General features: G+C 39.2%; 1 protein-coding gene across 1 annotated transcript; it reads right to left on the reverse strand.

The window, feature by feature from the left end:
- Window positions 1-674: 674 nt before the first annotated feature.
- Window positions 675-13,121, reverse strand: nkpd1 (NTPase, KAP family P-loop domain containing 1). The gene is made up of 6 exons (XM_088993121.1): window positions 12,955-13,121; window positions 11,507-11,549; window positions 10,236-10,352; window positions 4,857-5,188; window positions 2,213-3,661; window positions 675-1,458 (listed from the first exon to the last, which is right to left on the reverse strand). The coding sequence occupies exons 2-6, from the start codon at window positions 11,523-11,525 to the stop codon at window positions 1,216-1,218; spliced, it is 2,160 nt and encodes a 719-aa protein (XP_088849247.1). The 5' UTR covers window positions 11,526-11,549; window positions 12,955-13,121; the 3' UTR covers window positions 675-1,215.
- Between the last annotated feature and the right edge of the window lie 568 nt (window positions 13,122-13,689).

The following is a 13,689-nucleotide window of genomic DNA, read 5'->3' on the forward strand; positions in this document are numbered from 1 at the left end:
TATCTTTATTTGTTTAATTATCAGAATCAGAAAACCTTTATTCGTCCCACAATGGGGAAATTTGCTATTTATTTATCTCTTTATTTACATATTTATTTGTCTATCAATCTGTTTACTTATCTATCTATTTATTTAGTTATCAATTTATGTACAGTAAAGTCTTGTTATATCGATATCGGATATACCGATAATCCCAGTTATATCAATACTATTTCTATGCACGCACGGAGAAAATTACATGCAAACAGGGTCGGATATATCACTAGTCTCGGTTATATCGATATTTTTCGGACTCCCTTGAATATCGATATAACGAGACTTCTGTATTTTTTTTATTTCATTCACCTTTCGCATTTCATTCCAAGTGCCAATCCTTTTACTACTACTTTTTGCCACCAGATGGCAGCGCGGTACCATTTTGTTGTGGTGACTCAGCGGACTTCAGCGTTCAGCGCGGAGTCACTCACCTACGTCATCTGAATGCGACGGTGCAAAAGTAGTTTGGAAATGAGAAACGTGACATGGAAACGGCATCTTTTATTGATATCTTATTCAGGTTTGTATTTGCCTAAATGTATTGCACAGGATCAGTTCATAGATTATGTTTGGTTCAAAATGTACATTATATTTTACCGCAAAACACGCACGCACGCAGTTTGGATGTTTTTTTTCTCTTTCAGTCAGTGCACACCAAGCTATTCAGACCATAAAACGCCAGTCGGAGTTCATATCAAATTATACATTACAAACACACGCACGCACAATCACACAGACGCATACACGCAATCAGACAAACACGCACTCACACACACAATCACAAACACATTTCCCACTGTACACACACGCACACATAGACACATGCACATTTCCCACTACACACACACATAAATAATTACACACACACAGACACACGCAATCACACACACACCCACAATCAAAAACACGTTTGCCACTGTACACGTTCACACACACACCTACACAATCACACAGACAAATACACACAATCAGACACACACAAAATCACAAACATATTTCCCACTGTACACAATACACACACATAGACGCACACATGCACACCCAAACATTTCCCACTGTACACACAGACACACACACATAGACACACACACACAGACGCACACATGCACACCCAAACACATTTCCCATTGTACACACACACAAACACAAATATGAATTCGATAATAATAATAATACATTTCATGAGGAATGATGTCCATGGAATGTCGACAGGTGACTCTGATGGTGATGGACGTTCTTGTATTGTGCTTGAAGATGGAGTGGAAAAGCCAGGAAGCGAAGTCGGAAAGTCGTCCATTCTCCAAAGGTCATGTCCAGGAGTTTTTTAATATCATCGGGGTCACCAAATACCAGAGATGATCCTGTGACGTGATTGCCTTTTACAATCTCGCCATATTTTTGGGGATATTTCATATATTCCAGCTAGGAGGGGGGGGGAGCACATGGAGCATTAAAGAAAGTAAAAGTCAAGTAATTGCACTTAATTTAAAGTCCGTTTTACTCCCATATTCCAAAAACATTTCATGCTAGGTGAGTTGAAGATGAAATTACTCATAATTTCGAGGAACTCAAATCACTATACAACCTACCATGTACCAACCGCATGGGGGATAAAAAAAAAAACGTGTGTGTGTGTGTGTCCCCGGTGTTAATTTTTGCCTTGCTAAAATCCAATTTTTACAAGTTTCGAAATATTATTTTTTCATATTTGAAATTTGGTCCGCACGGGCCAAATGCCTCACACACTAAGTCCCCATCACATAGAAAAAACGCGTGTGTGTGTCCCCAGTTTTAATTTTCACCTTGCTAAAATCAAATCAAAATTTTTTATGACTTTGAAAATTATTTATTTTTCATATTTGAAATTTGGTCCCCACAGGCCAAATGCCTCACACACTAAGTCCCCATCACATGCTAAAAACGTGTGTGTGTCTGTGTGATTGGTTAATTGGTTATTTAGACTATACAGTATACGAACACTGAATGTATCAGTACAAAATCCCCAGTACAGAGTCCCCGTTAGATAGCAAAACTTGTTTGTGTCTGTGTGATTGGTTGGTTAGCTTCCGTATGAACACCGAATGTGTCAGTACAAAATATGTCACCTGCTACTTCGGTAAAGATCGGGGTACTGTTGCACAAGTGCGATGTCAGCTTTTGGGCTTATATTTCTTACCTCTTTACAAATATCCCCTGAATCCATCTTGACGATGGCTGTGATTGGCAAAGGAGCAAAGGTCCTCACCCAACCGGAATCTTTCAAGCCGGATGTTCCTCGTATCATAGCCAACTCTCTCTTCATGGAGGGATTGAGGTCCACCGTGACCTGTCCGAGTGCCTTCAGATCCTCGATTGTGAAGTGGAAGTCGACCTTGAGAAATCTCTCAAACATCTCCGGGTCTCCATCCTGGTCGAGTAGGTCTTCAATCTGAGAGCGCATCACGTAAAGCTCCGCCCTGGACTCACTGAAAACCTCCCACAAGCTCTTGGAATCAGGGCTTTCGGTCTCCGCGTTCTGATCGATCTCATTTCTCTGCTGAGAGTCTTCGGCGCACTGGATGATCCAACTGAGTCGACAGGGCCAGCGATTGGCCAGGACCGCCCAAGGGCCGATGAGATCGGGTTGAGGGAGCTCAGTCTTGAGAGCCTTCGCGATGATCGCCGTCACTCGAATAGAGTTGATGACTCTCCTCATGAACATGGAGTCATCCAAGATGTACTCCTTCAACTTCCTTTCGTTGGCGTCAAGGGTTCTCTCCACCCAATTTTCCACTTCCTCCTCTGGTAGATTGATTTCAAGCGTTTTACCAATCAGCGGAATCGCCTCGTTTGTCTCAAATAGGAGAACCGAAGATGTGTCGGAGCAAAAGTCCCTTTCAAAACCTTCAGTGTGCTGATTGTCCTTGCTTCTCTCCGGGACATTTTTCGAACCGTTGACCAAACCACGAAATAAACTGAGCTTTGAATCGTCACAAAGGGGTGGGACGGTGAAGGCTAGGGTGACGATTCGTTGCAACATCGCATAGGCCCTCTCTTCTTTGCAAAAGCAGCCATCTGCAAAGTTGACCTTCTGTACGATAACGTCCGGGTCAGTGGCCAGAATTGAAATGAACGGACTGTCCTCGTCCGACAGCAGGATGTTGATAGCGTCCAAAACGGCGACAATTTTGCCCGGGGAGCAGCGATCTAGATTGGTGATCTTTAACACCACCCTGATTCTTCTCCTCTCAAACACCTCCATGAACTCCACAAAGCGAGAAAGGAGCCACATCTCTTTACGGACTTGGTTCATGAAACCCAGTTTTCTGCTGACCCTTTCGGCGTCCATGCCTCGCTTGATGTTCCGCTCCTGGTTGAAAATCAGGTTCTTGATCATCAGGAAGGTAAACTTCAAGACGTTGGCGGCCGGGACGCCAAACGAAGCGATGATCAGACCTTCCCATACGCTGACGTGGCTCGTGGTGCCGTTCACTTTGGCGGTTGGTGCCACTGGGTTTTTTAAAAGTCCCAATGACAAAAGGATGATGAATACCAAGTATACCACGAGGACGAAAAGGATGAGAAGAAACAGAGGGCAGCAACAGATCTTCTTCAACTTCCATTGATGGGGACCGGCCACCACGACCTGAGGGGACAAATAGAGCAAATGATTAATAGTAATAACAATAATACATTTCATTTGTAAGCGCCTTTCAAAACTCTCAAGGTCACTTTACTGTCACAGGATCACAGAGAAAACTAGCTAGCTAGCTACCAGATAGCTAATAGATAGTTGGCCAGATAGACAGCCAATAGATAGCCAGCCAACTAGCTAGCGAGCCAGCTAATAGATAGCCAGGCAACCAGCCAGCCAGCTAATAGATAGCTACCCAGCTGGATAGATAGCTAACAGATAGCCAGCCAGCTAGCTAGCCAATAGATAGCCGGCCAACTAGCCAGCCGCTAGATATCATAGGTACGATATATCGGGGGTGGTTGCTCAATAGAGGGTGCCTAGGCCCGAAGGTGCCACCCACCCTACTTCTGATGTGAGGTATGTACGGCAGTGGTGGATCGTAAGGGCCTACAAGGCCTTCTGTGCTGGCCTAAAAATATCTGAATCACAGACCGACGTAACCTCTGGTAATGTTTTTTCCCTTCCACAAGGGGGCAGTATTTCCTTATTTTTTATGTTAGCGCTGTGTTCCAGCTGTAGCTGTTGTTAAAGCGCTATGTAAACCAATATTCAGGTAAAATCCAATTTACGAGCGAGTTCCGTTCCGACCAAACGGTCGTAAGTCAAAATGGTTGTAAGTCGAAATCCATTCAAAATGTTGAATAGAGACTCTGAGGCTAAAAGACTCGCAAACTCCCCCCTCTGGTGCCATCACACGGTCATTTGCTGTGAGTGAGAGTGAGATGCTGGCTGGCTAGCCAAAATTGTCGTACGCGTTGCCAACCTGCTAGCTCGTTGCGGTGCAGGGCGTAGAATTAAAATTTTCAAAATAGGGTCTGGAGGTCGTGGTCGTAAGTACGGTTGCACTTAAGTTGTAAGTCGGATGTCACCTGTACATTGTATTGTACTTTGTACAGCTGCCCTCATATCAAGCTCACATAACTCCAGGTAGGTAGGTAGACAGACATATAGATACCAGCAAAAATGTTTGTTCGCTGATGAAGCTTTTCGGATGAGGAGTGAACCTTCAATTTATTTAGGAATCAACTTGTTTTTTTCTGATGAAATAAGAAAGTCTAAGGTTTCGTATGCTGCATTGAATGTTGATGTAGTCCTAAAAGTCAATATTCTATAGGTCAAAAATGACAAAAACCCTGTCACAAACCTTCTTTTCGGTTTCATCCTGGACATGATATTGGGCCACCCGGTATAACGCCAGCTGTAACTTCCCAAAATGGATTTGCACCGCATGAAAGAGTCGAATGGCAAGACCGGCCCACAGAAGGTCGCTGCCGGCAAAATGCCAAGCGCTGAAGTCGACGTAAATGAAACGGACGTTGTCGTGGTCCTGATTGCCCTTGGTCCAAATGGGCTTGTGGAACAACATTCGCCAAATGAGCTGAAACACGTCGCAAAGCGAAGGTTGAACCGGGCGAGGTGGCGGCCATTTTCCTTTGTAGTTCTCTTCCATCCTCAAAGCCTCCTGCGACATGTACACTGAAACCACAAAAACAGAAAAGGGTTCAAAGACAAAGACACGCAATGGCTATTATTATTATTAATAAGAAGAAGAAAAAGAAAAAGATGAGGATGAAGAAGATGAAGAAGATGAAGAAGATGATGAAGAAGATGATGAAGAAGATGAAGAAGATAAATAAGATGATGAAGATGAAGAAGACGAAGAAGATGATGAAGAAGATGAAGAAGAAGATAAATAAGATGATGAAGATGAAGAAGATAAATAAGATGAAGATGAAGAAGATGATGAAGAAGATAATGAAGAAGAAGATGAAGAAGATAAATAAGATGAAGATGAAGAAGATGATGAAGAAGAAGACGATGAAGATGAAGATAAATAAGATGAAGAAGATGATGAAGATGAAGATGATGAAGAAGAAGATGAAGAAGATGATGAAGAAGATGATGAAGAAGACGATGAAGAAGAAGATTAAGAAGATGAAGATGAAGAAGAAGATTAAGAAGATGAAGATGATGAAGAAGAAGAAGATGAAGAAGATGAAGAAGATGATGAAGAAGATGAAGAAGATAAATAAGATGATGAAGATGAAGAAGACGAAGAAGATGATGAAGAAGATGAAGAAGAAGATAAATAAGATGATGAAGATGAAGAAGATAAATAAGATGAAGATGAAGAAGATGATGAAGAAGATAATGAAGAAGAAGATGAAGAAGATAAATAAGATGAAGATGAAGAAGATGATGAAGAAGAAGACGATGAAGATGAAGATAAATAAGATGAAGAAGATGAAGAAGAAGATGAAGAAGATGATGAAGAAGATGATGAAGAAGACAATGAAGAAGAAGATGAAGAAGATGAAGATGAAGAAGAAGATTAAGAAGATGAAGATGAAGAAGAAGATGATGATGAAGAAGAAGAAGATGAAGATGATGAAGAAGAAGATGAAGATGATGATGATGAAGAAGATGAAGATGATGAAGAAGATGATGAAGAAGAAGAAGAAGAAGAAGATGAAGATGATGAAGAAGATGATGAAGAAGATGAAGATGATGGAGATGAAGATGATGAAGAAGAAGATGATGAAGATTAAGAAGAAGATGATGAAGATTAAGAAGAAGATGATGAAGATGAAGAAGAAGATGATAAGAAGTTGATGAAGAAGATGAAGATTAAGAAGAAGAAGACACATTTATAAGCGCCTTTCAAAACTCTCAAGGTCACTTTACAGTCACAGGATAAAGTATTTCTGCGAGTGAGCAGCGGCAGCCACATGCGCCAGCGTTCACTCAACCCCGAAGTAACTCAAATAGATAGAAAACTAGCTAGCTAGCTAATGGATATCTAACAAACAGCCAATAGATGGCTAATAGACAGCCAGACCGCCAACAGCCAGCAAGCCAGCTAATGGAAAGCTAATAAATAGTATAAACAGGACTTATGAGGATGTGCTAAAAAAATATATATATATATATATATATATATATACAGTAAAGTGTCGTTATATCGATATCGGTTATAACGATAGTACCGCTTATTACGATATTATTTTCATTTCCCTTGCACATTTCTAGTCTTTTTATGTATAATTAGTACCGTTTAGTACGATACCCGGTTGTTACGATAATCCGGTTATTACGGTGCTCCTTTTCATCCCCCGCCGGCCATTTTTGTTGTTTACATCGATATATCCGTCGCGCCATTGGTCAACTTGGTCACGTGTCTTGTTACGTGAGCAGCTCTCCCGAGCAGACGCCATTTTCAGACGGCAGCTCGTGTGTATCAGACGGCTGCTCGTGTGTCTTCAACAATGGACTGTTTTGGATGCCATCAGAGCAATTTCCAAAGCGTGGAGCACGGTGTCCGAAAACACCATCAAGAACAGCTTCCGTCACTGCAAATTTGAAAATCCAGGGTGCAGTGAGGAAACATCTGCAGCTAACGAAGAGGATGACGACAACATTCCTCTTGCAGTGTTGGCTGAAAAGCTAAAAGTCGCCGACATTGCATCGTATGTCGCAGTCGACAAAGACATTGCGACATTCCCAAGCTCATCAGATGCGGATATCGCAGCGGAGGTCAAAGCCAAGTATGCCACAGTAGATTCCCGTGATGATGATGATGCTGATGACGATGAAGAAGAAGCGACTGAATGCACACCTTTTGCAACTTCGACAAAAGCGTTGCAAGGGGTTGCGGACACGCGATCTTTCTTTGAATCCGTAGAAAATGCATCCGGTTTTTTAGAAACGTTAAACAAGATGGAAGTGTTCATATTAAAATATAAAAATGGGAAGCAGAAGAAGATTGATGACTTTTTTAAATAGCTTACATACATACTAATTGCAGTGTTATGTACATGTACTGTTACATGAATGCAAGCGTTTTTTGCAACAATGTTTGCTGTGTTGTCTGCTGAAGCGTCATGATTTTGAAAATGACTGTACATTCCATACTGTGCATTAAAGGGCAACCAACATCACTTTTTGTGTTTCTTGAGTCAGTCAAAAAGCTGTTGTAACGTCACCGCTGCGCGCCGGCATTCTATTCAGGCACTCTCGAACGTCACGTAAGTTATGTAAACGTTGCAGTTTTGGTTTTTCATCCATGTACAGTATTTAATTGTGTTGCATCCAGATATCTTTATTGTTTGCAACAATCACTGTTTTTCATATGATTGTACATGCTGGCGTTCGTGGCTTCGTGTGAATAGAACTTGACGATTTAGCATTGGTTGGTTGCATTTTTGAAAGGAAATAGTCATTAAAAAGTGTAAAGACGTTTTTATTTTATGCACAACTTTATTTTTCACTTCATTACTGTACAAAAAACATGTTAGATACGCAATCCATGAACCCAATGATGAAATTACATGCCATAACAAAGATGCCGCATTTACGCACCCCCCCCCCCACAGGATCGGATATATCGATAGTCCCGGTTATATCGATATTTTTTCGGATTCCCTTGCGTATCGATATAACGAGACTTTACTGTATATATATATATATATATATATTGATCTACCAAACTGATCGATAGATCCCTGCTCTAAGGTTGGGGGAGCAGAGGACCATTTCCTGAAGCTAATCGGATGACTTCTTTTGTCCTGACTGATTACGTTCTATGACTGGCCCTGATTGCGCCATTCACTCAATGACCAGCAAAATTTTAGTTCGCTGACGAAGCTTTTCGGATGAGGAGCGAAACATGCGACATCTTCAAAGAAGTACAGATGACGACTGAAGAAACCTTTTCATCAATTCATTGCGGGTTTGCAATCGTTTGATATTTTGGATGGATTGTACTGCAGATCGGGGTTGCCATGGTGACGCGCACGCCATCCGTTTCAGTCGACGGCTCGCCCGTTTGGATACATTATTCAAAAGACGGCGATCGCTCTCTCGCTCTCATTTGCTGCCGTGGTTACTTGGTATTCCTCATCGGCATCCAGAGAGAGGATCCGTCTCTCCAGCTTTATGACCCACACCCCCTCCTCTCTCCCCTTTACATCTATTTTGTATCATAATCATAATCATAATAATAATAATAATAATAATAATAATAATAATACATTTCATTTCCAAGCACCTTTCAAAACTCTCAAGGTCACTTTACAGTCACAGGATAATTTTTTTCTGTGGGTGAGCAGCGTTCACCTAACCCCGAAGAAACTCAAATAGAAGAAAGCTAGCTAGCTAGCGAATAGATAGCTAATAGCTAGCGAATAGATAGCTAATAGGTAGCGGCAAATAGCTAGCCATTAGCCAGCGAATAGATAGCCATTAGCCTGTGAATAGTTAGCTAATAGCTTGCCAATAGATAGCTATTAGCAAGTGGCAAATAGCTAGCCATTAGCTAGCTAATAACAAGCGGCAAATAACTAGCCATTAGCCAGCGAATAGATAGCCAATAGCTAGCAAATAGATAGCTAATAGCAAGCGGCAAATAGCTAGCCATTAGCCAGCGAATAGATAGCCATTAGCCTATGAATAGTTAGCTAATAGCTTGCCAATAGATAGCTAATAGCAAGTGGAAAATAGATAGCCATTAGCCTGCGAACAGATAGCCATTAGCCAGTGAGCAGATAGCCATTAGCCAGTGAACAGATAGCCATTAGCCAGCAAATAGATAGCCATTAGCCAGCGATTAGATAGCTAATAGCTAGCAAATAGATAGCTAATAGCAAGCGACAAATAGCTAGCCATTAGCCAGCGAATAGATAGCCATTAGCCTGTGAATAGTTAGCTAATAGCTAGCAACTAGATAGCTAATAGCAAGTGGCAAATAGCTAGCAATTAGCCAGCTAACAGATAGCCATTAGTCAGCGAATAGATAGCCAATAGCTAGCAAATAGATAGCTAATAGCAAGAGGCAAATAGCTAGCCATTAGCCAGCGAATAGATAGCCATTAGCCTATGAATAGTTAGCTAATAGCTTGCCAATAGATAGCTAATAGCAAGTGGCAAATAGCTAGCCATTAGCCTGCGAACAGATAGCCATTAGTCAGCGAATAGATAGCTATTTGTACTTGAGACTCCAACATATACTTAGCTAGCTAGCCAGCCAGAGGTATTAGCTAGCAAATGATAATAATAATAATAATCCTAATAAAAGGCAACACGGGGGGCCGGAAGGTCGCATGGCGTCAGGACGCGCTACGCACTTTTTGAACCCATTGGTTTTGAATTATTATCTAGCGGGGACAAAATGATGCAGGTTGAGGGCCAAACTCTTGTTATTTGTTCCTGGCTGAATCTCGGCTCTTGCTGTCGATTGCCGTTTCTGCGCAGATGATGAAAAAGGAAGCTTTTTCGGCCGTTACGAGACAACAACAACAACAACAAAAAATAAAAACAAGAGAAAAACTTGTTTGGGGAAAAAAAGAAAACATAGTAAAGTTGTAAACAAATGCTTAGACAAGATTGTCTAAGCTAACTGTAGTTTTTTTTGGTATCAAATTATATCTGTCATGAATAACAATACAATACAATACAATACGGGGTTAAGCGTAAATGGAATCGAAATCAAGCGCTTTGCATCAACGCTGCGTTTGAGTTGGCCTACCTTCCATTTTGCCGAGGATTCTTCGAATTCGACTCTGACATGACGAGTAGAGGCCGACGGTGGCGGGGGATGAAACTTTGGTTAAGGTCTTGGAAAGGGCGTATGCAAAAATGTCATCTAGAAATAGATAGAGAAATAAATAAACCAAAAAAATACATGAATCATACGTACATAAACAAATAAAAACAAAATAAATACATTTATAAACATAAATAAACAAACGAAAGAATATATATATATATATATATATATATATATATATATATATATATATATATATATATATATATATAAAGGGAATATGCAAAAAGCTCATCTACAAATAGACAGATAAACAAACACATAAATAAATCATACATACATAAACAACTAAAAAAATAAAAACAAAATAAATAAATTACTAATCAGATAAACAAAAGAATAAATACAGAAATATATATATATATATATATATATATATATATATATATATATATATATATATATATATATAAATAAAGGGAATATGCAAAAAGCTCATCTACAAATAGACAGATAAACAAACACATAAATAAATCATACATACATAAACAACTAAACAAATAAAAACAAAATAAATAAGTTACCAATCAGATAAACAAAAGAATAAATACAGAAATAAACATATATATATATATATATATATATATATATATATATATATATATATATATATATATATATATATATATATATATATATAGATATATATAGATATATATATATATATATATATATATATATATATATATATATATATAACTAAATCAATAAATAATTAAACAAATACATCAAATAAATAATTATAAAGATAAATACACGGACAAAAGAATAAATAAATGAATAATTGAATAAATAAATACATACATACATACATACATACATGGTAAATAACTAACTAAAGAAATCACTAAATGAATACATAAATAAACTAACAGATAGCTAAATAAACATAAAAATACAAATAATAAACAAATAAATAAGTACATACATACTTACACACATACATACTGCACATATAAAAGAAATGATAAATAAATACATAAATTAACAAGCAAGCATATACATTAACAGAAAAAGACAGATAAATAAATACAGTGTAATCAACAAACAAATACATACATTCACACAACATACATACCTACATACATAAAGAAATGATAATAAATAAATAGCTAAATAAATAAATGAATACATAAATTAAAAAAAAATCAATAAAACCCAAAAGACTCATTTCAACTTGAATATTGTACCTTTGGTGGGGGAGTGCATGACCACGGATTCTTTTTTTCCCCCCTGAAAAAAAAAGGTTATTTTTTAAACTCTGTAAAAGAAGCAGAAACAATTCTCACTGCAAATCAACAAGGCGTGTTTCATTCAGCCTGAAGGCCGTGCAGGCCCACTACGCCCCCCCCCTCACCATTGAGACGTGCTAAATAGAAGAAGAAGAAGAAAAATGTTGCCAGTGGCTCATTCATTGAATGTGAAATGAATTTCTCGAGTTCACCCCGACAGGCTCTTGTAACTCTTTGGAATGAGACGTCAACATTGGTACATGGGTCTAACTTTTTATAATACAGTGATAACTTGCCTTACGAACTTAATTGGTTCCCTGAAAGTGTGTGTAAGGCGAAAAGTGTGTATCCCAAAAAATAATTTCCCATAGGAAACCATTAAAATGAGAATAATCCGTTCCCAGGTCCCCATCAAACATCATTTTCTAATTTTCTAAGCCTTAAAACTACGCACAATATACCTTATTTTATGTATAATAAATGTTCTATGGTAATATAATTAAAGAAATAAACTGTACTGTATAATAAAATGGTTTTATTGACCTTTGTGATGGTCGTTGATGGCTTGATGGAACGGAATGGCCGCTTTCATCAGCATGAAACACTTGATGAGGAACGTCGTCTTCTTCTTTCACTATCTTGAGGAATGATCCCTTGGAGGTGCTTTCTCTGCCATCATTTTATCTTGTTCCTCATCAATTGCGTTCTGTTTAGCTGGGTTGATAGCATTTTGCATCAAGTGTACAGATGGCTTGTGCGGGTTATTTGTGGAGCCTGATTGATGGGATATTTTAACCTTGCAGTCTACACTCTGCCTTTGAACTATCAAAGTTGAAACGAGTCCAAATGTCATTGTATTATATCCATTTTCTCACTCTCTGTCGTCTGCCTGTCTCTTTAATGTTTAAACCGACTCCCCCTCACTGCTGCGTTCTCGACCAATCACGTAGCTTTAACCGAAGACTGGGGGCGGGGAATAGAGGACCATAACAGTCGGCTGCCATGTTCTTTTTGAAGAACGGGCTGGTTCGCGAACGACGCATCACTCATTGTGGCAGCTCCGTGTGTATCCCGAAAAATAGTTTGTAAGCCAAGGTAAAATGTTCCTAAATTTAACGTTCGTAAAGCGAAAAGTTTGTAAACCAAGGGGTTCATAAACCGAGGTATCACTGTGCTTTCGTAACAGCTTCACCAGGGTCAAGGGAGTTATTTACTATACAAAAAGCGCCCCCCCCTCCACGCCCAAACTTGCAGTTTGACAAAATGAAACGAGGCCTGATATTCACACCTAAACAGATTTGTAGCCTGCAGTCACACGCTTCGTTTCTTTAAACCGCTTTCAGAAAGTGTGTCTTCGTTTGTATTTTTTTTCTTCTTCTTCCATGCAGACATGCGCACAATCTTACCTTAAAAGGTATTTTGTTTTTACTCCAGTGTGCAAACCATGCAGGGATGAACAACGTGACCTAGACTTTTGAGAACTTTGTAACAACGCTGATATGACAGGAGTGTAAGAGCAAGAAAAAAAAAAACAACCTAATCAGGAAGTCGTATCGCTATGCTTGCACCCGCAAGTAAGATCACTGACAAATTGGAATTTGATCCCGGAGCTCCTCTTGTCATGTTGCTTTTGAATAGAAACCTCCCATTTCCTTACGTGGCTTGCGGCATAAACCTTTTTTTTTTTAACTCATTCACTGTCATTCAGTGAGGACCAAACCACAATCCCACTTTTCCACTCTCGTGCCAGGGTTTTTGTCATTATCACTTGAATTCCAGGACCCACAGAATATTACTAGCTATCTACCTCGCTATTTAGCTGGTTATCTAGCTAGCTGGCTATTAGCTATCAACTAGCTAGCTAGTTAGCTAGCTTTCTACCGACTTGAGTTACTTCTGGGTTGAGTGAACGCTGCCGCGTGTGGCTGCCGCCGCTCACCCACAGGAAAACTGATCCTGTGCCTGTAAAGTGACCTTGAGAGTTTTGAAAGGCGCTTATAAATGAAATGTGTTTTATTATATTATTATTATTATTATTATTATTATTATTATTATTATTATTATTATTATTATTATTATTTGTCTTAGTATTCTATTTGAGTTACTTCCGAGTTGAGTGAACGCTGGCGCGTGTGGCTGCC

Source organism: Hippocampus bargibanti, linkage group LG03 (genome assembly GCF_051943395.1).
Source record: "Hippocampus bargibanti isolate YZ-2025 linkage group LG03, ASM5194339v1, whole genome shotgun sequence".
NCBI lineage: Eukaryota > Metazoa > Chordata > Actinopteri > Syngnathiformes > Syngnathidae > Hippocampus > Hippocampus bargibanti.

What these genes read in the sequence shown, in the direction of transcription:
- nkpd1 (XM_088993121.1), bottom strand. An exon ending in AGGATGAAACCGAAAAGAAG is followed by an intron (nt 3,662 to 4,856) that starts GTTTGTGACAGG and finishes TTGTCCCCTCAG; the next exon opens with GTCGTGGTGGCCGGTCCCCA. An exon ending in CAGGGGATATTTGTAAAGAG is followed by an intron (nt 1,459 to 2,212) that starts GTAAGAAATATA and finishes CCCCCCTCCTAG; the next exon opens with CTGGAATATATGAAATATCC.